The sequence below is a fragment of the Pyricularia pennisetigena genome (assembly GCF_004337985.1).
Source record: "Pyricularia pennisetigena strain Br36 chromosome 4 map unlocalized Pyricularia_pennisetigena_Br36_Scf_6, whole genome shotgun sequence".
In the NCBI taxonomy this organism is placed as follows: domain Eukaryota; kingdom Fungi; phylum Ascomycota; class Sordariomycetes; order Magnaporthales; family Pyriculariaceae; genus Pyricularia; species Pyricularia pennisetigena.
The window spans coordinates 550,003-577,216 of NW_021940918.1; the positions used below are offsets into that span (position 1 = coordinate 550,003).

General features: G+C 48.5%; 9 protein-coding genes across 9 annotated transcripts; 5 read left to right on the top strand and 4 right to left on the bottom strand.

Moving 5' to 3' along the window:
* Positions 1-60: 60 nt before the first annotated feature.
* PpBr36_05742 (uncharacterized protein) lies at positions 61-1,059 on the top strand (the record flags this gene model as incomplete). The annotated part of the gene is made up of 3 exons (XM_029892894.1): positions 61-94; positions 178-478; positions 591-1,059. The coding sequence occupies 3 exons, from the start codon at positions 61-63 to the stop codon at positions 1,057-1,059; spliced, it is 804 nt and encodes a 267-aa protein (XP_029745502.1).
* A 658-nt stretch (positions 1,060-1,717) lies between these two features.
* PpBr36_05743 (uncharacterized protein) lies at positions 1,718-7,658 on the top strand (the record flags this gene model as incomplete). The annotated part of the gene is made up of 11 exons (XM_029892895.1): positions 1,718-1,856; positions 1,995-2,420; positions 2,532-2,603; positions 2,697-2,964; positions 3,035-3,404; positions 3,527-4,008; positions 4,453-4,683; positions 4,797-5,166; positions 5,238-5,441; positions 5,732-5,966; positions 6,034-7,658. 11 exons carry the CDS (start codon positions 1,718-1,720, stop codon positions 7,656-7,658), a joined length of 4,422 nt encoding a protein of 1,473 aa, XP_029745983.1.
* Positions 7,659-10,356: 2,698 nt separating this feature from the next.
* Positions 10,357-10,989, top strand: PpBr36_05744 (uncharacterized protein; the record flags this gene model as incomplete). Its single annotated transcript, XM_029892896.1, has 2 exons — positions 10,357-10,528; positions 10,583-10,989. 2 exons carry the CDS (start codon positions 10,357-10,359, stop codon positions 10,987-10,989), a joined length of 579 nt encoding a protein of 192 aa, XP_029745981.1.
* A 17-nt stretch (positions 10,990-11,006) lies between these two features.
* Positions 11,007-12,134, bottom strand: PpBr36_05745 (uncharacterized protein; the record flags this gene model as incomplete). Its single annotated transcript, XM_029892897.1, has 2 exons — positions 11,007-11,359; positions 11,417-12,134. 2 exons carry the CDS (start codon positions 12,132-12,134, stop codon positions 11,007-11,009), a joined length of 1,071 nt encoding a protein of 356 aa, XP_029745982.1.
* Positions 12,135-12,320: 186 nt separating this feature from the next.
* Positions 12,321-13,640, bottom strand: PpBr36_05746 (uncharacterized protein; the record flags this gene model as incomplete). Its single annotated transcript, XM_029892898.1, has 5 exons — positions 12,321-12,485; positions 12,541-12,828; positions 12,877-12,936; positions 12,989-13,214; positions 13,297-13,640. The coding sequence occupies 5 exons, from the start codon at positions 13,638-13,640 to the stop codon at positions 12,321-12,323; spliced, it is 1,083 nt and encodes a 360-aa protein (XP_029745497.1).
* Positions 13,641-16,837: 3,197 nt separating this feature from the next.
* Positions 16,838-17,533, bottom strand: PpBr36_05747 (uncharacterized protein). Its single transcript, XM_029892899.1, has 2 exons — positions 17,186-17,533; positions 16,838-17,157 (listed from the first exon to the last, which is right to left on the bottom strand). Exons 1-2 carry the CDS (start codon positions 17,216-17,218, stop codon positions 16,873-16,875), a joined length of 318 nt encoding a protein of 105 aa, XP_029745501.1. The 5' UTR covers positions 17,219-17,533; the 3' UTR covers positions 16,838-16,872.
* A 1,478-nt stretch (positions 17,534-19,011) lies between these two features.
* On the bottom strand, positions 19,012-19,438 carry PpBr36_05748 (uncharacterized protein; the record flags this gene model as incomplete). Its single annotated transcript, XM_029892900.1, has 2 exons — positions 19,012-19,336; positions 19,407-19,438. 2 exons carry the CDS (start codon positions 19,436-19,438, stop codon positions 19,210-19,212), a joined length of 159 nt encoding a protein of 52 aa, XP_029746222.1. The 3' UTR covers positions 19,012-19,209.
* A 739-nt stretch (positions 19,439-20,177) lies between these two features.
* On the top strand, positions 20,178-22,649 carry PpBr36_05749 (uncharacterized protein; the record flags this gene model as incomplete). Its single annotated transcript, XM_029892901.1, has 2 exons — positions 20,178-20,661; positions 21,265-22,649. The coding sequence occupies 2 exons, from the start codon at positions 20,178-20,180 to the stop codon at positions 22,647-22,649; spliced, it is 1,869 nt and encodes a 622-aa protein (XP_029745495.1).
* A 1,478-nt stretch (positions 22,650-24,127) lies between these two features.
* Positions 24,128-24,578, top strand: PpBr36_05750 (uncharacterized protein; the record flags this gene model as incomplete). The annotated part of the gene is made up of 2 exons (XM_029892902.1): positions 24,128-24,313; positions 24,369-24,578. 2 exons carry the CDS (start codon positions 24,128-24,130, stop codon positions 24,576-24,578), a joined length of 396 nt encoding a protein of 131 aa, XP_029745654.1.
* Between the last annotated feature and the right edge of the window lie 2,636 nt (positions 24,579-27,214).

Consider the following 27,214-nt stretch of genomic DNA (forward strand, 5'->3'; position numbering starts at 1 on the left):
CCCCCCCCCCCCCCCCCCCCCACAAGTATTAGACTTAATCGCGAAAATAAACCAAAAAAAATGCCGGCCAAGAGCGTACTAATCCTCGGAGGGAGTAAGTTGTCTCATCGCGCATACCCTTGACTATTGGGACAATGATGGTGTGCTAACATATGCCCCCGTGTTACCCTTCTCAAGACGGCAAGATCTCAAAATTGCTCACTCCCATTCTGCTGAACAAGGGATGGAGCGTCACGAGCGTCATCAGGAGTGAGGATCAGGTAGCCGGCATCAAGGCCCTTGCACCCTCCTCAGCTAGCCAGCGCCTCAAGGTCCTTGTTCACAGTGTCGAGGATGTCAAGAGCGAAAGCGACGCCAAGTCGGTACTACAGGAGTCAAAGGCGGACTATGTCGTGTGGTCGGCTGGTGCCGGTGGAAAAGGACCCGCATCGCGAACATTTGGTGTGGATCGAGACGCAGCGATTTACTTTATCAAGGCGTAAGTTTCAAATAATCATGATGATCGTCTGTGAATCAAGGAGCATTGAGTGTATAGCACAGCTCCTCCACACATACACACAAAACGGTTGCTGACGATTCCACCTCTCCAGATCGGCCGCATCATCCACGGTCAAGCGCTTCCTGATGATTTCATACCTGGGTTCGCGCCGCAGCAAACCCTCGTGGTGGGACGAAGACTCCTGGGCAGCCATGCAAAAGGTCAACACCGAAGTGCTGCCCAAGTACTACGAGGCCAAGATCGCAGCCGACGAGGTGCTGTACCGAGAGTCGCGCGCCCGCGGCCGGGACTTTGTCGGTATCAACCTGCGGCCCGGGACGCTCAGCGACGAGCCGGCTGGCAAAGTCGAGCTCGGAAAGACGGCCAAGTCTACTGGCAACGTGAGCCGGGCCAGCGTGGCCGAGGTAGCGGCGGAGCTGCTGGCGTTGGACGAGGACGCGATCGGGAACTGTTGGATTGATATGATGGACGGGCAGGACGAGATTGCTGCTGCGGTGAGCAGGGTCGCAAAGGAAAAGGTTGATTGCGCCGAGGAAGAGCCTGTGTTTGAGGAGAAATAGACGTTTATCTTCATGTTTCCATCGAGAATTTATTTAATATGCTAGCTGTGCACCTGGACCTCGAGGTGAACAACCTCTGTTTCCAGTTGGCCATTTCGATCGACACCATGAACTCTTTCTTCACCTAGGTACACACTGCCACCCAGTCAACACACAATGAATTAGTATGTTGTATTGCACAAGACCGTGGATCATCATGAGGCTTTTTTTTTGTTTTCACACTCCGTCTCCGACTCCGCACCAGACAAAACTTTGTGCGGTGACCCAAGTGAAGTATTTCTTTGGTTTGTGTTGTGTAGATGCGGGGAAATCAACCTTTACCTCCGATTTACTACTTACTGCTTTGCTCCAAACCCAGGTACGGAGCCTCGGTTGCTGCTGACGCTTACTCCAATGGATGTTTGGATGAATAAGGCCCAACATTCTGGGTTGAAAAAAACCTCGGTGCTTGCGACCGAGTGCTGCATTGTTTTGAGTCGCTGGAACAGTTTCGTCATTTTCCGGAGCCCATCTATATCGACTATTTCCCCCCACTCAGTATTCACATCATATACCTGATTATCAAAACATACTACAGCAGCCATCACATGTATTACATGCAAAATCCACGAAAAGATATACATTTGTACTCCAAGTCAACATACTAATTCGAAAGACCATGATCCAGCCACGCCGACCGATCAGAATCGCCAATGTCAGTGGCTGCACCGGTGATGGACCCCTCGCGCTCAGGAGAGCTGTGCGCGAGGGACCGGTCGATGTGATCACGGCCGACTATCTTGCCGAGGCCAACAACGGTAAGGCCCGTACAGTAACTATATAAAAAATGCCGACAGTATAAATATCTGCTTGCATGCCCCGTCCAGCATACGCAACACACATACCTGTGACGTCCACTAACAACCCTGAACTTCTTTCTGCCCGATCTCCTCCAGCATGGCTCGCCCTCGAAAAGCAGCAAGACCCCAACAAGGGCTATGAGCCGGGCTTCCTCCGCCAGCTGGACCGTGAGACGGCTCACATCATCGCCAAAAATGGCATCAAGGTCGTGCACGACGGCGGTGCGCTGAATCCCGAGAGCATGGCCCGCGAGATCAGGGCGCTGCTCCATTCGTACGGCGTGACGGGCCTCAAGATCGCCTACGTCGATGGCGACAACGTCATGGGCATGCTGGAGCAGCTCAAAGCGCCTGGTAGGGCCGCCAAGCACCTTGACGTCGAGGGCAGGACGCTCTCCGACATTGACAAGCCGGTGCTGAGCGCGAATGCCTACGTCGGCATGGGCGGGATCGTGGCCGCGCTGAAGTTGGGCGCCGACATGGTCATCTGTGGGAGGTGTTGCGATGCGAGCCCTGTCATGGGTAGGAAAATATGCCCGTGCAACAAGTCTCAAGAAATCTGAGACGGCGGTGATAAGAAGCCCGCTTTCAGTCCTAACACGGTATAGCTGATGAGAAGAAAATTACGCGTAGGAGCCGCGGCATGGTGGCATGATTGGCCAGAGACTGACTACGACCGACTGGCCGGTGCACTCATTGCTGGACGTATGCGACAAGTATTCCCCCGTTCTGCGTTTATCGCAAGTTGGTCAGGTCTCGAACTGAAGCTGACACCATCTCTGATCCATTTCGGCCTAGACATTATTGAATGTGGATGTTATGCCACGGGCGGTAACTTTTCTGGTTTCAAGCATATCCCAAACAACTACGACCAGGGCTTTCCCGTTGCCGAGATAGCAAACGATGGCACCTTTGATATCTTGCTGCAGGATGGGGCGAGGGGGCTGGTCAGCAAAGATACAGTCACCGCGCAGCTGGTGTATGAGATTCAGGGGCCATTTTACCTCAACCCAGACGCTGTCGCGGATTTGCGAGGGGTCAAGATCAAGGCGAGTGGGAAGAACCGGTATGCTAACAATCCACTGCTCGCCCTCTCAATATGCATTCATCTACTTCACTCACACATTTGACCACAGTGTCACCGTCTCTGGAATAACAGGCTCACCACCCCCGCCGACGACCAAGCTTGCCATTTGCACACTGGCCGGCTACCAGCTCGAGATTTATCTCTTTGCGTCTGGGCTCGACATATCCGAGAAGCTGGCCTCGCTCCGTAGGCAGCTGGACGAGATCATCCAAAACAAGGCCGACTACACCGTCCTCCGCGTCGACCAGTATGGAGTCCCCCAGCATGATGCCCCCACCGAAGCTCTGGCGACGTGCACGTTTCGTGTCTTTGCACAGGCGGACCGTGCCGAGACGCTGGCCACACTTCCTCGAACGATCGGGGGTTATACCGTTCTAGGTGGATATTGCGGAATGCACATGTGTCTGGATGTGCGCATGGTAATAAGACGCCTGTTTCTGTTGCTGCTGTTACCGCCACCACCCATAAACGAGTTTCCAGCTTCCCCATGCCCTTCTCAGCTCCTACCGCAGCTGACACTAGAATACCCCAAACAACACAGCTCCAACCCAGACCATACGTCGACTACGAGCCCTTCCTGATCCCCTACACCGAGGTGACCCTCCGAGTTACGGTCGACTCGCAGCCGCCCACGACCGCACGGCCACCTCCGAGGACCCAGCCATTCGCAGGCCAAATCTCAGTCGACTCCCGCGAGCCGCACCGCGCCCTCTTGCACGGCCCGACGGCGCGCGCGCACCTGGGCACGCGGGTCCACGCGCGGTCCGGCGACAAGGGCTCCAACGCAAACGTCGGCTTCTGGGTGCTCGAGGACGACGAGTACGAGTGGCTGCGCTCGTTTCTGTCGATATCGCGGCTGCGGCTGCTGCTGGGCGACGAGGACCGCGGCTGGGAAATTGAGAGGTTCGAGATCCCGGGCCTCAGGTGCGTTCACTTTCGAGTCATTGGGATCCTGGATGGGGGGATCAGTTCCACTTGGAGGCAGGATGGGTTGGCTAAGAGTTTTGGGGAGTTTTTGCGTAAGTTTTTTTTTTTTTTTTTGCTTGTTATCCTTATTATTCTTTTGCGTCACCAACTCCATCACATACGACCATACCCACTGGAATATACGGGATCCCGTCCGCTCTCCCCTAGTCAAACCAGTGAGGGCAGTCTTGACTGCGAGAGAGCGATGGGAGCCGTTCGACCTACATCCCCAGCCAATAGATGCCCACCATTTCGCGCCCCGCCCCACCCCTGTCCAGAATCCATGAATAAATGCTCCTGGCCGCCACCGATTCCTCGCCGTCATGAGAACGGTTGCCCGTTTTCTGGCCATGCGCGATCATGGCCATAGGACGCTCGATGTCCTCCAGAGAATAGGAGGGGGACCTGCGTCTCGCCGCCCTTTTTCTGAGGATGGCGAGAGCCCGTCACCCTCTTCTCTTCTCGTTCGCAGCCCATTGCCGATTGTTTTGCTTCCACCAGCCATCAGCCATCAGAAAGCAGTGCAATGGAGATTCAATGCACGGATTTTCCCATCGTAACGACGCGGCCTGTCCAGTCCTTTAAGGACTCGCAACTCGGGGAACGGGTCGCGCAGTTTGCTTCGAAGTATGCCTCGGCTTTGACCTCAAATAAGCCGTTGCGGGAGAAGCCACGCGCGGATTGTGACAAGTATCGCGACTCACAGGAGCAAGTAATGAAACATTGGAGAGGGTAAGCGAGTCTTATTTAAGCCTATTTTGATATAGCAGGCTTTTGCACTACCCAGGTTTGCTTTTGTTCCTACAGTTCAACTTGCTAATTCTAGGATATTCTTTGACGAACAGATTTTTCCATGATGTCGTGCACAAGCTTCAGCCGGACGTTGATCCGGACGAGATCTGGCTTGATCTGTGTCGGGGAGGCCTCCCAGCATGCAAAGCGATGGATTACTGCAAATGGTTCCTCGAAGACTATATTGCCCAATCCGCGCGAGAAGTTTGGTCCGACGAGTCCGACGACATGGATATCGAACGGTCGATAAAAAGGAATCTAAGCGTTTCGGCTATATGGAGAACTTTAGTAACAGCGGTCGATAACACGATACTTTATCGGAAAAGGCAAACCGTCGACGGCGAAGAGGCGCATCGATGGACCCTCATGTATTCTGATAGCCAGAAGAAGCGGGGATCGGGACCAGTAGCCGATATTTCGAATGTGAGTTCCATATGGGGTTTGAAGTTTGTCATATGCTTCCATTCGCCAGTATTAACGCAGGCCTTGACCAGTGGATAAAAACGGATTTGACTGTTGAGTACGATCTCGTTCAGGAGCAAACATTCAAGAAGGTCGGGGCGACTTCTGTGGATGCCCTCGTCCTATTGAGGGCGCTGTGGGTGAGCGCAGAACACATTCCTTGCAGCCGCCAGGATCGAGTCGACTTCCACAAGGCATTCCTCGTGATGCGCACAGGCGGTTTTCGCCCTGGCTGTGTTGTAAAACTAAAATACAAGCAAGTCGAAGTGGACCTAGTTCGACACCCAGGGTTGCCAGCCAGTACGAAGATGGTTCCTCGCGTAAATATCACGATTTTACAAAACAAAAGGAGACGAAGTCAAGCTGGCAAATCGCAGGACGAGAAGTGGGTAGATCCAGGCCCTTGTTACGTTTTTATCGCTTCTCAAAAATGCTAACTACTTGCACACTATAATTTAGGGTTGAATTCCCAGTGTTTCCTGCAAAAGATCCATTGGTCTGCCTCTCAACACTGTTAATTACACAGGCAATTTACGACCAAGCTTTTGCCACCTCAACGACTTCCCTCGATGACCTAACACGACCCAGGAACGATCATTACGTCAAAATGCGCTGGAAGAAGGAGATGCTGGATCGGGAAATAATTCAGATAGATTATGCCACCTTTCTCAGGGGGTTTCACCGTTTGGTTCTTGTGGCTGGTGCTCGCGAAAAAATAAGGCCGTATGCATTGCGAGTCGGTGCAGGCGCCGACCTCGACAGTAAGTGCTACTCCATCCGGGTCTGGATTTGGATCGCTGTACGAACCAATGCTGACTGAAATTTTAGAGGCTCTCACCTCTGCCCAGCGAAACTATGTGCTATCAAACTCTACCTCGATATTCGAAAAAAACTATCAGCCAAGGGCCGTAAGCTTTGACCTGATGAAGATCACATTCGGGGACCATGCTGGAGGTGACGAGACCGAGGAACTGTTGAAGCTTACGCACAACATGTCCTTCACGTGGAACAAAAATGCACCGATATACCCTACCCAGGAAGATGTCGCTTCCTTCGAACAGAAGCCCCGCATACGCGCTTACCGTGCCGAGTATGCCAGGCTCAAAGTTGATCCCTCGCCAGAGGCCCAAAAGCAGGCAAACCGTGTGCAGTCGCGTATAAGCAAATCGATAGACATATTGTGCAAGCTGAGAGTAGCGCGGAGGAGAAAGGAATTCTGGGAGGATTCAGACGGACGCAACGCAGATGGAAAAAGAACAGACGATATGCCAAATCAACACATCAACCCGCGGAAAGCACGGCATCAAGATTCAATGACAGCCGCCACGCAGATTGGACAAATACTGTGCCAAGATGAAGTCGGATCCACAGAGTTCAGCAATTCGCTGCTCAACTTTCTCCGCTGTGAAGACGATAGCATTGCGACACTTTGTGAGGGGCTCGAGTCACCACAGGCACCAATGCCTACCTGTCTCCTATGCAAAACCACTTTTACAGACAGGAGAAACATGATACGACACAACGTTAATAAGCATCAAGCTCAATTTGAGAAGCCTTTCGACTGTCCCAGTTGCAAAAATCCTTATACCATCCAGGGTGCTGACGACTGGTATCAGCACGTCTTTTATTTCCACGGCAAGCAGAACGCTGCAAGATGGCCGCTTGTGAAGAAAGAAGCCGACACGGCCTCGACGCTACTCACATGCGACCGACTAGCTGGTTCAAAACATATATGTTGCTTATGTGGCCATGATTACAACTCGAAGAAGAATCTAACACGGCACAACTTAGAAACGCACCACCGGGAAGGACGGTTTGACAAGCTTTTCGACTGTCCTGCATGCAGCATTATCAACAATGAAAAAAGGGAAATAAACAATGCCGCAGAATGGAGCAGCCACGTCGCAAGGGTTCACGGCGAGCATAACGCCCCGGCGCTGCCAAAAAGCAATATTGACTTCAAACGGAACCGGGATGGGTGCAAAAAGAGTGACAAGCCAGAGTTAGAGGGGAAAGATGCGAACCACAACGTACAAACGGTGGTCCCCAGAAAGAAAAGGCGAACCGATAAGGGCCAATTGGAAATATACAAAGGCAAAAAAGCCTTGTGCCTGCTTTGCGGATGGATCACGGCTCCTGGACGGTTCTTCTCCACGCATCTTGGCAAAAAGCACGGAAAGCAGTTTGAGTCACCATTTTCTTGCCCAAGATGTTTGGAGTCGGGTCGCGAAGTGCGCATTTCTTGCCGGTTTGGTTGGACGTGTCACGTGTCGAAGGAACACGGTGGGGACAACGGCGCTATGCTTGTTGATGCTGGTGAAAGCAACGACGGAGTCGGCCGCCGTTTGAAGTCGGATGTTGAGATGCCCAAGCAGGCTGAGGCTATATCGGGTGGCAAGGGAGCTTTGCTTGAGCCAGGCATCCCGGATACCCTCATTGATCCCGTTATTTGATACGATATGGCCTGCCAGCACAAAATTTTAAATTAGTTTTGGATGGTTTAGGGTCGTCTCTTCAAACTACCTATATGTACGGGCCCAATTTTGGTCTGATTGCGAACCATTCCTCACATTCAACGTGCAAGCAACTTTACATCTTGCTCCAGATATTTGTATTGCAACTATTTTAACAGAAGGTTATCACCCATGGTGACCACTTTCCTCCCATTTGCTACACCCATGCAAAAGTACTTAAATTGGCATGGGAGCCCGCCATGCGCAGTCCAAGGACTATTCTACTCACGCAATGATATGAGCCCTCCGATAATGGCAAATGAATGCTACAGATTGGCGTGCCGGATTTACTGCCAGCCGTGGCCAACACCACCTTACGTGATACAGGACAGGGCTCGGTTTTAGGTACTCGCACGCGTTTGGCACTTCGTGCCTTCTTCACCTCCTTTTTACCTTAGCTTAGATATTCGAACAGAATCACCCTATATTGTAGCCTTATCTCTTTGGAGGCGCCATTCGTGAAAATGACCGCGTAGTTACAAGAATTTTACCGAATTGACATTAGGAGGAGGTAATGGTGGATACCAGAGCGCTCGTAAATTGGATGCTCTGCCTCATCATCTCCCGATAAAATGATTGGGTAACTTGAATGCAGCTGCATAATCCGAAATGACCTGCGTTAAGGATGTTGGTGTCGGTGGCATTGGGGCTTCGCTTGAGTTATGCATCACGGGTACTGTCATAAATCCGTTTGTTGGGGATGTCTAAGTAATACGGCGCGCCGTTGATTCTACTATCAGAACCTAATTTCATGTGCAAGGTGTTCATCACATGCCCAATAAATTAATATATCCAGTTCTCGAACGTTGTTGCTATCAGTGATCCCCCGCCACGCCCTTCTAATAACTGCATGCTGCATCCTCAACTCATTACCGTTGCTGTGTGGGGGTAAAGTTCTCGCCCTGAAGCTGCTTTTGTCATGGGTGACATTGCAAACCCAACAGCGAGCGTGCACCACTGAAGGACGGTTGAATCCAGTTTAGGCATGCGGGCACAGGCGGCTGCCCATACAGTTTTTGTACTGTGCGTTGTGAGCTATCGCGGGGACCTCAAACAGTAAATAACGCCAGCCAGCCTTGTAGTAGGTTACAAATAAACGATGGGGCATACCCAACGGTCACCAATCGAATAGGACCGCCCTGTTGAGCAGAGGGTGAGCAGAGGGTGAGCAGCCTGAGCAGAGGGTGAGCAGCCTGAGTGGGGGAGCAGACGGGCAAAGGGCGCGCAGGCATAGTAAGAGGCCCCGATCCTGGTTCCAGGTCACGAAACGTAAATGGTTGCGGTCAAGCCAACTTCGGGCGGGCTCCATGTTCACGACCTCTACGTAAATGTTTGTGAATTTATGCCCGAAATGCTTGCGTCTGGAGGGTGGCCGTCATTTGTGACCTGGTGAGGGGAAGTGGTGCCATTTCGAGAACAGTAGGTTTGTCTGGCCGACGTCGCCATTGGACTGGAATTCTAGACTACCACCCTCCAGATGCGCCTGACAGACTCTTATGCCAACACCACACTCCCGCATGGATGCAGCAAAACACGAGCCATTAATTTTTAACCTTTCCACGGCGCTGTGGAATGATATTAGTTTTTTTACTCGTTGAAACTCGTGGGAAATCTTGATTGGAGACACAGATAGTGGGGAGCATGATCTTTCTCCATTCATTGCCGCCAACAGCCTTGACTGCTGTTGCACACACAACACATATCCGGATGGCCGCATCCCGCCTAAATAGGCAGATTACAGCAACTGTATTGGCATCATGAAGTTGCAACAGAAACTACCCAATCGTTCTATCTTGCAGCCCCATTCAGCGTCGATCTCGCTTGATTTAGCAAGCCAACTCCATCTTATCTAAATGCTGGCGTGCTTGCCTCATCGCCAACATGCATCTTTGGGGCTGGCGTGTCCAACTTGAATGACCAATGGACTGCTTTAGCCCCGGTCGTAGATGTTGATTCTCTTTCTTCTTTTTTTTCGAAGCCAAGTGTCGAAGAGCAGCAAGGTTTCCTATATAAGGGACTGACCTGTCATACACTGAGGCGCAGCTTTTACAAGCACCTGTCCAAAAGTAACGCAACGATCCCAAAATCACACCAAACTTCGCGGGTTTCAACAACAGATAATTCAATCAATTCAAAATACTACCATACCAAGAAACTATCAGTATATAGTTTAAAACTCTCTCTTTTCTTACATACTAATACTATTAGATTTTATTGTTTATTAGAGTTGTAAATACGAATATAAACGAGCAAAAGTTGAAAAAATACCGTTACAGTGGGTTACAGGGGATGTATAGTGGATGCAGGTTTTGGAAATTTTGGCATTTTTATTTCAAAAATTCACCAATTACTCAGTATAGGAGCAATAGCAGTGGAATTTGAATGTATGTTTATTTTACTAAATATCTATTCGAGTTTAAATCTACGAGTTTGCGCCTCATATATTGGGAAAGTTATGGCTTTGTGAAAATACAGACTTTTGGTGAGATTTTGGGATTGTTGCGTTATTTTTGGACAGGTGCTGTAAGGGACAAGATTCTGCGGGCATATAAACCTCAAATTTGAAAATACACTCAGTTTACTCCGGTACATATATTACTGTATTATTGTCGAAGTTATCAGTTCACTTGCCGTCGTCATGAGTTCCCCAGCTGTCCCGGCAAATCTCACTCATTATCATCAGCCCGAAACTCTTCTACACCAGCTTATTTCCTCTATCAACAAAATTTCCCAGGATGAGAGCTTTCAGCAGCTACAGATCATCCTCAAAGACCATGGGATTGTTCAAGAGAAGCTCCGCGCCACAGACAGTGCTTACAGAAAAAATTTGGAGGAGCTGGCTAAACTGACTGCGGGACAAAAAGCCGAAAAGGAACGATTGACGAAGAAGATTTTGGAGCAGAACGCGGAGACCAACAAGGCCTTGGAGGACAAAATGACAGTCCATAGAAAATTTGAGGCACAGAAAACCATAAACGCGGACTTGGAATCAACGATTAAATCACTCGAGCAGGAGCTAAGCCGAGTGGTTGCACACAGCAAGAAGCATGAGGAATCCGTTGACAAACACAAGACCATCCTTGAGAAGCAAAAGGAGCAGATAGCAGCCGCAAAAAAAGAAGTCGCTACAGCAACGAACAAGTTGAAGATGGCTAGCGACCAGCTAGGGTTAAAGTCCGACGCCCTGAAAGAAACGAAAAGAAAACTTGGGTTGTTTCAATCCTACACGGTGAAACTAACGCCACTTGAACGTGAACGAGGTAATATGTAGGTTTTGTTCAGAATCTGTTAAATATTAAATGACCGAATTCTAACGCTTTGGACAAACTGCCTGCCGGAAGACGTCACGACCTCTGTGAGACCGAAGCTTAAAGCCGTAATTCTTCTATCCATTTTGTCGTGGACGATAAAGTTATTTGACCCTCGATATTCGTCTAGTGATTTGCAAGTGCTGTTGGGGTCGATTACCATGGCCCATTGCAGCTCGTCCTTTGTTAGTGGTCCGGTGGAAAAACATATCCATTGAATGAGTTTTATGGCATCTGGTATAGTTTTTATGTCTTCTGTCAACTCGCGGTAAAGGTCGTCCAAAGCTTCCGGCGTTGTTTTGATCTCGGTTATAATATTGCCACGCGACTCGCCTTTGTTATGCAATTGCAGCACACGTTGCACGACAAACTATGCCCACATGAAAACACCTTGGGCCCGATCAGATATTAGTCTTTCGATATCGGCGCCTGGATAATACCTGGAAAAACGGCCTTGGACATATAATCTGATATCCGCAGAGTTTTCGTCCTCCAGTTTTATTGTCGATCCAGCATCCAGTGTTAGGATAGGGTAATGACGACATGAAAAGCAAACACCAAGTCGAAAGTTGGTAGACGGAATGCTTTCAAGTAGGTTGCGGAGATATTCAATCAGGTCGCCAGCTAAGTTTTCGCCGCATTCATCGAGTGCGTCGATAAAAAGTATGACCGGAAACCTTTCCAGGATTTTTGGAAGCGCCGATTTTAGGAAGTTTTGTAATGGCTGCAGGCTCCACTGCCACTTTTCTCCAGGCTCGCCCATTGTCTTTTGTTTATCTTCAAAATATTTAATCAGGTCGCACAGTGCACCGGGGACTTTATTAAGTATTTGGTGCAGGAGGGACCGGAAAAGACCAAGTGGGGTTTTTTGCAATTCGTTGCCGCGGCCATGGAAAAAGAAGTAAAATGCAAACGCGTTTTGTTCATAGACGGAAGGAAGTGCACGCAGGGCATATTTCATGAGCGTTGATTTGCCAGACCCGGGCTTCCCCTTGATCCAAAGCAGACCTCGGCGCTGAAGCTTCCATTCTTTCAAGGTCTTGTGCTCGAGAAGCCAGTTGAAAGTACCACTCGCAGCTTCTTCAATACCATCGAGCCGGCCATCCATGTCCGGAAAGGCCAGAGACCTCAGGCAAGCTTGAGTCGTCAGAGACTGGTTGGTACAAATCTAAACTACGGAATTAGCCGGTGTTTACAACATGGTAAGGAATAACGTGCTGTGTTCAGCGAACCGCCCGGCTACCTTTGGTTTTGCGTCCTTGACAAGTCTTTTAACTCTTTCTTTCACGACGGTTTAGTCGCCTTCGTCCCTAGATTCGTACTTGACAAGCCCAGAATGATCTCTGTTAAGGGGGACGTTATCTTCATCGGCTGCGGCAACCAAGCCTGTACTGGTAGCAGATTTCTCTGTAACCAGTAAAGTCAAGGGGCCCGTCTTTTTCCATTTCCCATTTTGGTCCTGTAAAATAATAATTAACGTTGATATTCGTAATTTTGATAGTGAAATATCTCACCTCCAGCGTCGGACTAAGCATGCGCTCGAAGAAAGTCACTATTCGATAGCAACCTTTGCAGCACCTAGAAAACTCATCGCCAAGTCTTTTCAAGAAATTCGATGGTTCAGAGTCGCTGTCAACGAGCAGAGCGTGAATTAAGGATTGGTTCGGCTGCCCTCCAACAAGAGTTATCAACTGTTCATTTTGCAGGCCGAGGTTTGGCACGCCAAAGAAAAGCATCCCAAAACAGGCTTTGGATAGGTTTGTGTTCTCATCGTTATTTCGGTTGCAAGCCCGGACAAGCGCCTAAAAAAGTCAATTATTGTTTGTATGCTATGGGTAAAATAGCCTTACCTCTTTAACCAGCAACCCGCCGAGGCTGTGGCCGATAAAAACAACCGGACGGCGAAAAGTCTATAGGTTCCAATTAGTTCAAGCTGGCCAATACGGCATTCGGACCACGTACCCCATCTTCCGCCCGAAAAGCGATAATTTGTTCCATAAAAGTGACGCCCAAACCCTCGATGGACTGTTTCAACCGACTGTTCGCCGGTGTGGTGTCGTAGCCGTAAAGCAGCACTCGGATGTTTGGTACGTCCTCGGGAAGGAAGTCGCGGAGCCAGAAGTCGTCGCTGTTTGGGGATTTCCAGGAGCCGAGTGCGTGGCTTCCAAGTCCGGGTACTGCTATAACGCTGCAAATTGCGAGTCAGCAAGGACAAAGGTAATGAGCGAAAAAATGGCAAGCAGGGCGTACACGGGCAGCAGAGAACTTACTCCACATCGGCGTCGTCTTTGCCATCGTACAACGGCGTAATGCCTTCGAACTTGCAGCTGTAGCGGTATCGGGGGCTGCCCCCAAACCGATTCAATTGTGCGGATAGCTCGTCTGCAGAAAGCGACGTAATGATCGAGACGGTAGCGCAGCTGAACCTGTTGTTTTGTCGTGCCAAAGAGCGACAGATTATGGAATCGGTGGCTTCACGCAGGACTGGGATCTGCTCAGCAATAGACCTCAGGGTGGATTCGAACTTATCGGCGTGGTCGATTGGGATACCGTTAACGCGGAAAGCCAGGCTTTTGGGTTTTACGAATTCCGTCAACTCTGCTGGCGCTGCCATTTTGTTTTAGGTATCGTACAAACGGAGGGGGCAGATTATTTTCCGGCTGCGCGCTTTTGGATAGCTATCCAACGATATCTGTGATCACCAAAGGATATACTACAACACTTATCGACAGCCAATGGGTCGCTGGGCGGGCTGTCTGTCCGCTGATGGTCATTTCGTCTGGCCAACCCCGTTTGGCTGAGGGATATCTCCCACCTTTACGCTGCCTGGAGGCCTGGCTGAAAAGCAAAAATGCACTTCTCTCGGAGCCTGCATCGTTTATAGCGCACGTAGACGCAGTTACCCCTCATTTTCCCTGCCTATACTACATAACAGCAGTCCAATAATGCCAAGCCGCAGGTCTTTGCCACTAGACAAATACGTGGCATGAAATGGTGTTGTGAAGCGTGACATACGCCACCAAACAGCTGCGGCGGGCAGAGGAGTGGGTGAGCACAGCGATAAAGGCGGCCATTGCGATAGATTGACAAGCTTCGTCTCTGGGCCATATATTGATGCCCGTAATGCCTACCGCATGTTGTGAAGTCAATGGCTTTTTGTAGTTTGCAAGCCAAGTTAGTATGACTTTATATGCTAATAGAGTGCATGTGGTGGGCACATGGAGTTTTTGCTTTCTTTTGGGCAGTTTAAAAGATTTTTGCTCTGTTCCTGCGAGCTGCTTCTCCCTACTTGGTTTCTAGAGAGGTACCCCAATGTGGGTCTGTGTACATCTGGTCCGTACCTCAGCCGCTGGCAAGACCAGTGTCAAGAATGTCTCCAGACTGTGCAGTGCGGATAAGTATACAAATCTAAGCACTCGAAATTAATGCTCGTTGGGTCGCAGCAACAGCTCCAAGCGTGGTTTGTGCTCGATCACTGCGTCATGCCTGGGTAGCACTTTATCGGAGTCACGCATCCTGCTACCCAGCGAGATTTCGGCCTTGCAGCACGATTGCTAACATTTATATCTTGACGGTAGCATCCTTCTGGTTCTGAATCCTAATCTCTGTATTTCCACCCCGAGTTTCGGACCCTGATCTCCAGAAAACCCCATCACTACAGGTATATTATAGAATACTTTTTTGGCAGTGCAGTACTGCTGAAAACCGCGGAGTTTCGAAGCAGATTAATCTTGAAACGTAGCCGCTAACGAGTGGACTAATAGCTTGTGCCTCAACTAATCGTGCTAGCCAGTACAGTGTTAACTTCGCGAAAGGTAGGGAGCTTCTCACCCTACTTAATGTTTTTAACGCTGCCAGAAGGCCGCACATCCAACCAATTGATTACTTCGCCAACAACCTTTGTTTAACGTGGCTTTTTTCAGACACAAAGTATGTTTGCCGTCAGGCCCAACTGGTGGCAACAAGTCGGACAATACTGCCCGGACTCGAGAGTTCTAAGTTTGGGGCCAGCAAACATCAAGATCCAATGTAAAACGGGTGTTGAATTAGGCGGCACATCAAGCGACCAAATTCAAGGCTTTTCGAAGTCGTTTACCTCAAAAGAACACCGGGGACACAAAACCGAGTTTGTGTTGATCCTAAGCGCACCGGTTGGTATATTAGAAGACACAAAACTGTTTGTTTGGGCTTCAGAATATTTGAAAATTTTGAACGCATTGGAAATTTCTCAATCCACGTTACTAGAGGCTTATTGGGACCTATCCGTTAAAGTCAGGCCCAGAAAAGCCATCTCCTCTTAACGCGGTCAAGGCATGTGGGTGACACCAGTGTTGGTTTGGTAACTGAGTGACCTCATCCCTGTGTCTGTGTCCCTGTCCAAATTGCGGCACTAGCCAATACCAAAGCGTGGCAGCCAAGCCCAGGTATAGTGAGGCATTTCAAGATACCTACCAGGAGACCAGGTGAAAGCTCCTTACTTTATTCCTATATGTGCCTTACCAACTGGACTGTTCGTGAGGAGCTCCAAGTACCTACCGTATCTAGTGCGCTTTTCTGTGCCTGTCTCTATCTCTTTTCTTTTTTTGGGTCTTCCTTCATGTCGAGCGCGACAAACATAATCGCAAACATCTGTGGGAAATTCCATCTGCCATAATTTCTTTGGCCCATCTAGCCGGATCACTTCATAAGTCCCTTTCGGTTGTCAAAGTCTTGCGTGTTTATCCTGCTCTCGTTTTGATTTCTTCTTGTCGCCATCCCTTTTCCACTACGTAAAATCCTACTCGACCTAGTTGTATACCTATCATTTTCCACGCCACTTTGATCCCTTTGGAGATCATGGCGTTCAATATTTATATCCTCCCTCGCATGTCTGAAACAGTCCTTGGGGATGACGTCTTCACTCGACCATCGAGCAAGCCCTTCGTCCATACGTCTGCGGGTTTGAATATGTGTATATATAACCCAATTCCCATTCCATGTAGTCTGGTAGACTGACTCCTGTCATCGCATCCCCCAAATTCGATTTTTTTTGCCATCTTTCAGAGCAATGCATATGTGCGGAGTCTTTTTGGCGTGTTTCGGGAAAAAGAAGCCGCGAGGTCAGTTTATCGTTGGTTTGCCTGTTGTTTTCGTCCAACGCACTTTGATCCCTCCTATTCATATCTACTAACGAAAGCCTGGATACAGTCTGCTCCGGTTGACGCCCACAAACAGCAATTTCGCATCCCGGGCTTAAGCGAGGACGAGTTAGTGACCCCCCGTTCCTCAATATGATTACAGATGTTGACGAAGCATCACCTGTCTTATATATAGCTTGCGTTCGCTTCGAGATGTCGCCCACAGACGGCACCTCGCCACTCAGCATTTACGATTAGAAATAGCAAGGGTGGCGAAGCAGTCTTTGGAGGGTCAGAAATAGCTTAGATTTACACTTGATGGTTTTCAACCTTTCTTGGATTTGGTATCAGTTCGGCGGGTTGCTGAGCGACGCGTTCTGCCTCGGTTTTAGTTATTCAGGCATTAGCGGTCAGTGTCCACGCGTTAGCGGTTAAGGCACGGCTGTCAGGTGGTTAGGGTTTGGTGTTAGCGTTTTGGGACTCGGATTATCTATTCGGAATGTGAATCAAAAAAGCCGCAATACGTAGATTTGAGATATTGGCACTAAACGGGTTGAAAATGGGTGCTGAGCATTGAACAATGGGTGATCGAGAATGTAAACCTATGAATACTCGTACTTTTAACTTTATTCAAGCTATAAAGGTATTGTCCGTTCAGTAGAAAGAGCCGTATCAAAGTTGCAACGATGAATTCTGTGCTGTAATCTGCTGGACACTACTATCATCGTTCTAGATATGGAGAAAATGACGTCCCGCCATCGCAGACACCAAACTCGAGACCAGGCTCCGGAAGAGGCACAAGGCCCGGATTCCTATTTCGATCCAGCGCGGCATGATGGGAGATGGCTTGTCGAAATTCCCTCCCAGATCAGCTGAGAGCCAAATTTTGGAATCCAGAGATGAGATCATTGCGTTTTCCCTGCCGACAATGGCCTTGGATACATCCTTCGCAAAGTTCGTCCATGTGTGGAGGACCACTTTTCGCTTGATAGGGTGGTGTTTCCTGCTGAACACCTGCCCATTTTTTGAGTCGATAAGATACTCTCTCGACATAGCGGGCTTCGTTGAGCTTCATGATTCAGAGGCTGTTGCATTTTTTGCAATGCTGGTTGTAGACGATGGTATTGTACCGATTATCATCAAATGCCATTATTCGAATCGCCACCAGGCCACTGCCCCAGACTTTGAAGCATGCCCGATTGGAACATCTGAACTGGCCAGATACATTTGTGTCGTAATCATTGGTACATGGACCGTCCTGCTGTGCGTTGTTTTCCCAAGCTGGACATATGTCCTTGCCGACAGCATCAACGATTTGAGGATGAAGCAACGGAAACATCAGTGACGTTGTGACTCTTTCCTGTTGTCGGCGACTGGTTCTTTTCTTCATGTTTGGCAAATGATTGACGGGTACTGAAGCGATTGATACCTCAGTAAGAGATCGATATTAAGAGATTTGATCAAGATGAAAGCAGAGATACCCGCAGGCAACAGTATCTCCGAATAACCGTCTTTTTAGTCAAGGAAGCGGTGGAACGGCTTGGAGTTTAGGGCAAGGAATGCAAATATCGAATCGGGTTTGAAGGGATGCACTCCCATTTGTACTAGAGCCTAAACACTGTGATCTTCAGCTAATTTAGTTCTCAGTGGATTGGTCAACATGTATTTGTAAGTGATATTCGCTTGTATATCGTGAAAGTTACAACTTGCGGAATGCAAGCATAGTTGTACTAGTTCGTCATCGATTTATTTACTGCAAATGGTTTGCGAGGAAAAACTGGGAAGAGCAAGTCGTGCAACCTACACAGTACATTGATCCAAAGTAATCCATTATCGAGCGACGTTATGCAAGCCACTGCATGCATCACGGGTTCGGTACTATGCGTCGATTGCTACCAGATGCTTGGCACAATGCGTGAGTCTGCTGCAGGAAAAGATTGTTGTCACATCGCAAACATGTAAATACAGCTCTTTGCTGACTTCCCAACGAAATAAGGGATGTTGATGAGGGAGCGGATTTGCGGGGGTGACTTGCTCATTGTTGTTTCTGGTACACCAAGTAGAACCTGTCTACCTCCTGTTGACATTATGTTGAAGCTGACGGAGCAAATGATCCGAGCAAGAGCGGCTACTGCCTGTCTTTATGGTCTGGTCGACTGCATAACCTGTTGCAAGGCATCAGCTCATATGTGGCAGGAATTGGGAATGCAACGATCAGCACAACTGTTGGGAGGAGCTTTGGCAAACATACTTGGGAATTATGTGCTCCAACGTCTGTTTTCTCTATTAGGAGAGAGACTTTCAACCCACAAACAAAAATGCTTGCGACCTCCCTCCGAGCGTATCATCCGGTGCTGGCCTGAGATCTTCACATTAGCAAGTCCAGTCCGAAGGCCTCCTTTCCTGGAAATTCCTCGTCATGTGGAGCTCATCCCAGTCCAATTAGAATTCATATATAGCCGGATGAAATTGCATACAGTCCGGGTGAGAAATGAGAGCAAGGTGTGGTGAAATTTGTGGACTGCAGCAGTTATAACGCTTACTCTGCACTTTATGAGTTACACAGTTTCTCCTTTGGTGGAGGCCTTTTTATTTACATTTCCATTTCAAAGTTGATTGGGCACAGTTCGTGGTTTGTCTGAAAGTGTACCAGTGTGTGGCGTTGCTGTGGTTCTGTCGACGGAGTGAATAAGGAACCCGGTTAATAGATATTCTTTTTCATAGCTGCTTTTGAGGGTCGTTGTGAGATTCTGTACATTCATTCCACAACATTCAAAGACAATATCCAAGTTCATAACAAGAGTGATATATGTCGAATGATTGGTGGAATCAATCAACGAAAGTTGAGCTTGCCTCCACTTACCTTGGTCATACCTCGCTTGGAATTGCACCCGGCGTCTTGTAATGTACTCCGAGGAATGCCCCATTTTCGGGAGGTTTTATGGATTTATTAGCCATTTTGTATATCAGAAATGGCGCTAAGAGGCCTTTGTGTGGTATGTTGCATGATCGGAAGTTTGAGAAAGGAAACAGCCTCTTTTGATTGTGGCGCTCTGCTTAAGCTGTTCATTCCATGCTGGTAAGGGTGCGGAGGGCGTGGAGCTGCAGGTTCAAAAACACGGACGGATTCGGGGTTTCCATTGGTGATGCTACCAGCGCATAGTTTTGAGGCTGCCGCGAGTCGCTGGGTATGCTGTAAGGTCCGATTCGCGAGTTGTCGATAAAAGCAAGGAAAAAGTTAGCGTAAATTTAAGTCAACTTACAGGGTGGTAGTTTCCATCAAAGCACAATCCATTTGGGAAGTTAGCGAGTGCTCTGCATTTCATCGGCCATGTTAGCAGATTTTGTTGGTCTGCGAAAGCGAATTATGGTATCAGCCACAGCGTTACACGGACACTTCAAGTTGATATTTTTCCTGACCCACATGTATTTCATTGTCTACGTATAACACCGCACCTGACGAGGTTGACGGTGTGGTGTGGGTGGGGTCCATAACCACCGTTTCCACCCCCGAACGGCGCCGGGCCACCAACTTAAAACCGTTTTGGGTGAGCCAAGGCATTCACATATATCATACAATCGCCAATTACTCTGTCTCTTTGTGCTGTGGAGGTATTGCATCGTAGCATAAGCCCATACATGCATGCCAGGAGATGAACGACACTACCTCATCACCAACAGGTATCCGAGGGGTAGCTGCAGCTGAGCTCCTGAAAAATTGGGATATGCTGATAAGCGTCAAATCCTCCCCCTCGCTTATATCCCCTGTCCCCTTTCATCCTATCGTCGTTATTCTTCCTCCCATCGTACACACTGATTTAGTGCGCATTTCACGACAAATATTCGTTATCCATCGAAACTATTTTTAATGCACGCTTAGCTTTCCAGGGTTTCCCCAAAACCCGATCGATGGCTAAGGTCTGTATAATCCGTTTTGGCATCGTGTACTCCTAAACTCGTGTATTTTTAACCGCTTTTGTACCTTTGTACACTGCACGACTTGTTCACGCCGCATCACTCTTTGTTAGTCACCGATGAGCAGCCCACCTCCGCGCCCTGCAGGGCGTCCCGATTTTGAAATTGCCATTCTATGCGCTCTGCCCGTTGAAGCCGATGCAGTGCTTTCAATTTTCGACGAGGATTGGGAAGAAAACGCCGACGGCCAACCCTACGACAAGGCCGTAGGAGATCCCAATGCTTACACCACCGGCCTCGTCGGCCGTCACAACGTTGTCCTCGCTCACCTCGGGAACATGGGAAACGTCAGCTCGGCCAGCGCGGCCGCCAGCTTCCGGTGGAGCTTTCCAAACATCAAGCTCGCACTTATCGTGGGCATCCTTGGCGTCGTCCCTTTCGACCCTAAGGAAACCGGAATAACCAGGAAAACCGAAAGGGTACTTGGCGACGTTATCATTAGCGAGGGTGTTGTGAAATACGACTTTGGCCGCCAGTATTCAAATCGGTTCGTGGTAAAAAACACCCTTCGTGATGCGTATGGAAGGCCGAATCTGGAGATACGTTCGCTGTTGGCAAAACTAAAGTCTAAAACGTACCGGAAACGACTCCAGCAAAAGATGGCAGAATATCTTAAATCGTTAGAAATTAAAGACGGTTTAGAATATAAATACCCTGGCAAGGAATTTGATCTCCTTTTCCCGTTAGGATATCGCCACATAGCCGACGATAAGGAGTGCGACGTTTGCTGCGACAAATCCAAACCGATTAAACGCACCCGTCTTTAACAGGACCTCGTGAATCCCATGGTCCATTTCGGCATCATAGGATCAGGCAACATCATCATCAAGTCAAGCGAAGATCGCGACATTATTGCGACAGCAAATAACCTGGTTGGCTTCGAAATGGAAGGATCTGGAGTTCGGGATAACCTTCCATGTGTAATTATTAAGGGTGCGTGCGACTACGCGGACAGTCACAATAATAAAGCATGGCAGCCATACGCAGCAGCAACCGCAGCGGCGTGCATGAAGGCGTTGTTGGGCCAGTGGGTCCCTCCTCCGCAGCCAGGTTAGTAGGGTTCAATATAACATATATCCATCCCTCGGTCCTTTGTATATATTATTCGATCTAAGTTCAGCATCAATTAACAGACATTGTTTGTAGGCCCCTTAAAAGCTGTAAAGGCCGGTCCGTGGCACTCCCAGCTGCAAAAGAACCGCAACTTCGTCGGGCGAACCGAACTTATCGACGATTTAACGGGCAAGCGATTTATCGGCGATGACGATGGCCACCAGCGTATTGCAGTGACTGGGCTCGGCGGCGTCGGTAAAACGCAGTTGGCCCTCAAGATGTGCTTTTGGGTCAAGGAGAATAAGCCAGAATGGTCCGTCTTTTGGATACAAGCCCTTAGCATGGCAAGTTTTGAGAAGTCGTGCAGGGACATAGCCAGTTTGCTGTACCCAGATATGGTGGAAAAGCAGGATGCGAAAGAGCTGGTCAAAAACCACCTTAGCTCTGTCACGGCCGGCTGTTGGCTTCTTGTCGTCGACAATATCGATAATGAAACTTTGGCAGGACGTGAGGAGGAGGGTATACGTGACTTTTTCCCTCGCTCGAACAAGGGGAAAATCCTGTTCACGACTCGATATTGGCACATCGCACACCAGTTGGCCCAAAACGAAATAACCAACCTTGAACGGATGGGTGAGGGTGAGGCCAAAAACGCCGAGCAAGATGTGTTCGAGCTCCTGGAATTTCTGACATACTTACCGTTGGCTATTACCCAGGCGACCTCATATATGAACGTGACGACAGTGTCAGTGTCCCAATACATCCGTCTTTTGAGAAATACACAAGGCGATATGATAAAGCTGTTGGAGACAGAGTGGGATGACGACAACAGGGACCCTAACCAGACGCATGCCATAGTCAGCACTTGGGTGGTATCCTTTGAGCAGATTCGGAAAGATCGGGGTGCTGCCAAGCTACTCAGCTTTATGACCCATATTGAGTTTAAGGCAATACCGCCGTCGATATTTCCATCAGTTGGGCTGGAGTCAGAGCAGAGCATGGCACTCGGAGTTCTCTGTGGTTACTCATTCTTGACAGAACAGGAAAATGGTGCCACGTATGATATGCATCGTTTGGTACATTTCGCTTTACGAATATGGGTAAAAAGGCAATGCAATTCCAGAGAGCAAAGGCAGGATGTGCTGGTTCACCTAAAACGGATTTTTTCGACTAATAAGTGGGAAGAGCGTGAAAAATGGCGACAAACTTTGCCCCATGTGCTTAAAGCAGTCCAAAATGACGGCAAAGATAATGACAGCTGGCAAGAAGAAAACAATCTAGGTTATTGGGCAGGAAGATGCTTAATGGCTGACGGTAAGATAAAAAAGGCCTTCAAACTTTTGGAACACGTGGTGCGAATTCGGGAAACGACGTTGGCAGAAGATCACCCGGATCGATTAGCATCGCAACATTCGCTCGCTCGAGCATATGAAGCCAACGGTCAAAGAAAAGAATCCCTGGGACCTGTTCATCATTAGCAGCCGGGACATGCGCTCCGCACCGAGGGCGGTAAGCCGCCCCCTAGATGGGCGCACACTATTCCCGCCGAGGTGCCTCTCTATTGGCCAGCGCCCGGATCCACGGCTTGTACCAGGTGTCGCGCCAGGAGTGCGTGTTTGCAGGCTATTCCGTATCCGATATCCGTCAAATATGACAAACATTTTTGGGCGATGCAAAATTTGCAATGGAGATTTCGAAACCAGGTTTACCGAGGAGAAACTCTTTAATTGAGAAGTGAACAAGTTGCACGTGCAATCATGCCTGGGCAGTGTCCAAGGACGGCCTGGTCAAATGGTCTTCACTCGCATTTAAAGCCTTCACGCTCCGTCTCAATAATGGCGATAACATCTTTAGCCTCTCATAGCTCAAAAGGTCGTTCACAATAGACAAGAAAGGTAAAGAGCCGAACAACGGCCTTTTCAGTGGTTCTGGATTGTTTTTCATCATTTGTGTATATGTTTCCTTGAGATCTGCGCCAATTAAAGATGGAATGCAGTCAAACTCTGGTTCTGGCCGACTGGTGGAAATTAGCCGTACTGGTTGCAACACTGGTTTGTCTAAAATATCTTTTGATTCCAAGCATGTTTTGCAAGCAGTCCCAAAGGCCTGTTCTAGGCTGGTCCTGGCCGTTCCGATATGTTTGAAACAAGTTGTCGAGGTAAGCCCTAGATTTAGGTACAGACTGATTTTTGTATAATTGAAATTCCAATGTCCGCAGCATGCTGTCAAGATTTTGCTTCGTTCCGATATATATGGCTCTGAAAAGCTGGTCCATGTCCAGACTATTGCCAGCCATTATTTGAACTGGCAGCACTGTATTTACATGTACATTTTTTTTCTAAAAAAAAACCCCTCAAACTGGCGCATAAAAGAAGTTTCGAAATAATTACCAAGGCCAAGTTACGCCAAGAAGAAAATCTTTAAAAAAGGATTGAAAAAAGAATCATCGCAAATTTTCTATCTTTTCGCTTTACGCGAACCCAAACCATACGCGACCGCTGGAGAATATCAGACGCCGTATCTGTGGCTGGCGCTGCCCGTGGCACCGCACGACAGGCGCAGCCTGCCAAACGGAGGACATACGGTTCTTAACGTAGGCCTAGCATCTGCTAACAGATTATGCAGCACTAGCCATTTCTTCAGGGCATTTCCTTGAGAAACAACATAATTCGTCACTACTCGCACTTTTCACACAGTCCGTAACGTCTTGCAGGCCTTAAATCTGTACCCACTGCGCTAACGGAATCCGGAACCCCCGCGGTACCCTTACCCTGGATTCAGGAATAACTTGAGCCCCGCTCAATGCCAGCTTCCAGGCTTCCTGAACCTCGCAATTTCCTGGATACGAAAGGCTGGACATGCGTAACAATCCGGGAAGCAATCGTGATTGAAATGTTGTTAAGAACATCGCATTCCCCGGTCTATGTGAGGGTGGGTTGTGCATACATGCTCTAAAATGCAACGCTCAATTACGAAAAAACACTTATCGCAGAAGGATGCCCAGATAAGGAGAACTGTGGTTCAAAAGTTGCATCAACTTGAATGCAACGGGTTCGACATCTGGTCGTATATGAAAAAGGGCAATAATATCTTCGTTTACCACTCGGCAAATCGAGTAGGGCCCCCACTGTCCACTGATTTGGTAAGATTAACAATATTTCTGCCGTGAATGTTTGTTATTGTTAACAGCAGTCTAGATTGAGGAAAAGCAGACGACTCTGGGATGCAATGCGAACAGTTTCGAAGCCTCCGAAAAGAATGATACTAGCGAAATGTTTCAGAACAAGACCGAGGACTCGGTGACGGGAAATGCTAACAACAGTTTGCCTAGTTTACGATGTGCATCCTCCACCATGAAAGATTGCATTCCGGTGAGTTTAATTCACGAAATAGGAACCGCGACTTGATCTGATATATTCATTCATAGAAGAAGATAAAGATCGTTTTTAAGAAAAAGATCGAACGTGGCTAGCCTAGGCGCCAGACCTGTGGCTTCTTACCTATTTGGAAGCTTCTGTATTTTGAGTTGTTAGCATAAACCCATTTGAAAAGAATATTTTTGGAGGCTATAACCCTTCCCAGTCCATACACGTAGTCTTGGTAATGCCCTCGCGTAATGGCGCTTCCGAGCTTAAGGAGTGGACGCAGATCCCTGGATACACCTGCCACTTGCTGAACGGCATCACAAGAGATGCTGAACACATCATAACTCAGATGTGCCTTCAAATAGCTGGCTAAGATTTCTCATGAATGAGCGGCGTAAGCTTGCAAATACTGTGTTTTTTGCACGCAGGTTGGTGGCTGGCATCTTTCGCATCGACGTCGACCTTGTCTGTATTCAGCAGCATCTGAACCACCCTTTTATGCCCAAAATGCGCCGCTAAAATGAGATTTGTAGCAGTTTCCAGCAAGCCCCTGGCAAACTGACGATAAATTTCAAACCACGCTGCATAATGGTTCGAGTTTGGATCACAAATCTTTGATGCCAAAGATAAAACGGCAGTGTTTTCGATATTAGCTTCGCGGAAGTGAGAGGCCCAATGCCTGGCGGAATAGTCCAGCAACTCGGTTACTCCGTCTTTTTCTGTTCGACTCCTGAAAAACCGCAATACGCTCTGGGCTTGGAAGTCGATAATTGCCTTGTAAAGCTCGATAAACAGTTCTCGTAGACGGCTTTTCGCCTCTGTTGGAAAAATCTGCTCATTCTCCTGCAAAAAGAAAGACTCCATATCTGTATAGTATTGGATCTTTTGGGTAACATACGCGAAGCCCTCTTTGTTTGCTTGGTCGACTTCGGCCGGATTGGTCGGGAGGGGCAAAAGCAAGCAAACGCCCACCCAGGCAGTACTTGCCATCGGGCTTGCCTGCACCGCATTGTCGATCCAGTCTTTTCCAAATTGGATACCTGTGACAAGATGTTGCATCTGATCTTGTACCACAAACTTCTGCGTCCCGACCTTAACGGCAATTTGCTTCCCCTACATGTGTTCCTGGCCCATAACGATGATGTCTTCCATTGTTTTCCGCGAACTTGTATCACTTTGTGCGTTTCATTCCGCTGTTTCAGTATTGGACGCGCGGAGTGGCTTCGCCTGCTCATTAGACTCCTTAGATAGGATGTCGTTCAGGTCGGCAGTGGAGGATGTCTTTTTTAGGTAAGGCAAGGTTTTGGACAGCAGTTGCTCGTATGCCTGCACTACTTCTGGTTTCTCTTCTCGAAGGGCTTCATATGCCAGATCCCATGAAGACGTTGAGGCTGCCGTTGCACCGCCATCGTTCGGGATTGGGTTGTTGTTCGTTGGGCAGGACTCGGAATGCAATAACTCGACAGATGTTGCTGTGTTTGAAGCGTTCCTGCATTGACGAGGCGGTCCGGTAACACTAGCCGCATTGTTAACTTCGTATTCATTTTGGACCGGTGAAATCTTGTTTGAACCGCGCAATTTCCAGCGCCAGATCTTCTTCCAGCGACTGGATTGTTTTCCCGAACTCGAGGGAGCCCCGCTGGGGTTTTTCTTCCGCCCGAAAAACCCCATAATGCTGTGCGGGGGCGCGACGATATTGCAACGTACGCTCCACAATAGAGGTGGAAAGTTCGAGGAGGGAAAATTTGTCCGGAGCGTTGGACTGAATGCTTGGTGCCTATGAGATTCGTTCTATATTCAAGGTTTGGGAGAAACACTGAGGAAGATAATGCCAGGGCTGCGTTTCCCCAATTCCAAGGCCGATTATGAACAAGTTAGCACTCCTCGAAGGCCCTGGCCAATCCAATCTGCAATTTTCGCGATTGATGATTGTGGGTTGCGATACGGGGGAACACAATCCCGCCAAGTGGTAGTAAGTACGTTTGCCCACCCTGTCGAGCATTTTCATTCGTCACAGGCCAAATGATGGCGGTTATAAATTACCTTCAGCCGCATCCAATATCAAAAGCATGGACGTACATATACGCCTAATTCTACCGTTTCCTCACCTTCCCGTCTGCTGACATATCCTGCGCGCTCCGTTTTAAGCCAACAGCGACTGTTAAGGACTGTGGGGAGTAGAACATGCACCTCTGAGTGAATTCAGGGAGATATAATGATGTCCCACAGTACTACTCCGAATCAGGCGCACGCAGGCAAGTGCAAAGCAAAATCAAGCTCGGCCTTGATAACAATGGACTAATAGGCGCATTTAACATGGCAAACTCCCTGTCAAATGGGTTAGTTATTATATTCCCAACGCGGAAATGATGTCCCTTCTTCTTAAAGTGAACGGTTGGAAATTCTTTCAGCTGGACTAGCTTGTCAGCACTCTATTACACTTTTTAGTATAGGGTACTATTTGGCCAATCAAAAGCGATTGCATGCAACAGCCAAGTAGATATCCATGCCAGTCCGAAAAAGCGTTCCCCATTCCTCCCTAACCTCTATTGATAAAGGAAAGGCTTCTCAACTTATACGAAGTCTCTCAAATTTGGTTTCACTGAATGCACAAGCTTTTGAAGAAACATTAGCGATGTAATAACTCAACGGCATTAATTTGCACTATCGAATAAAAT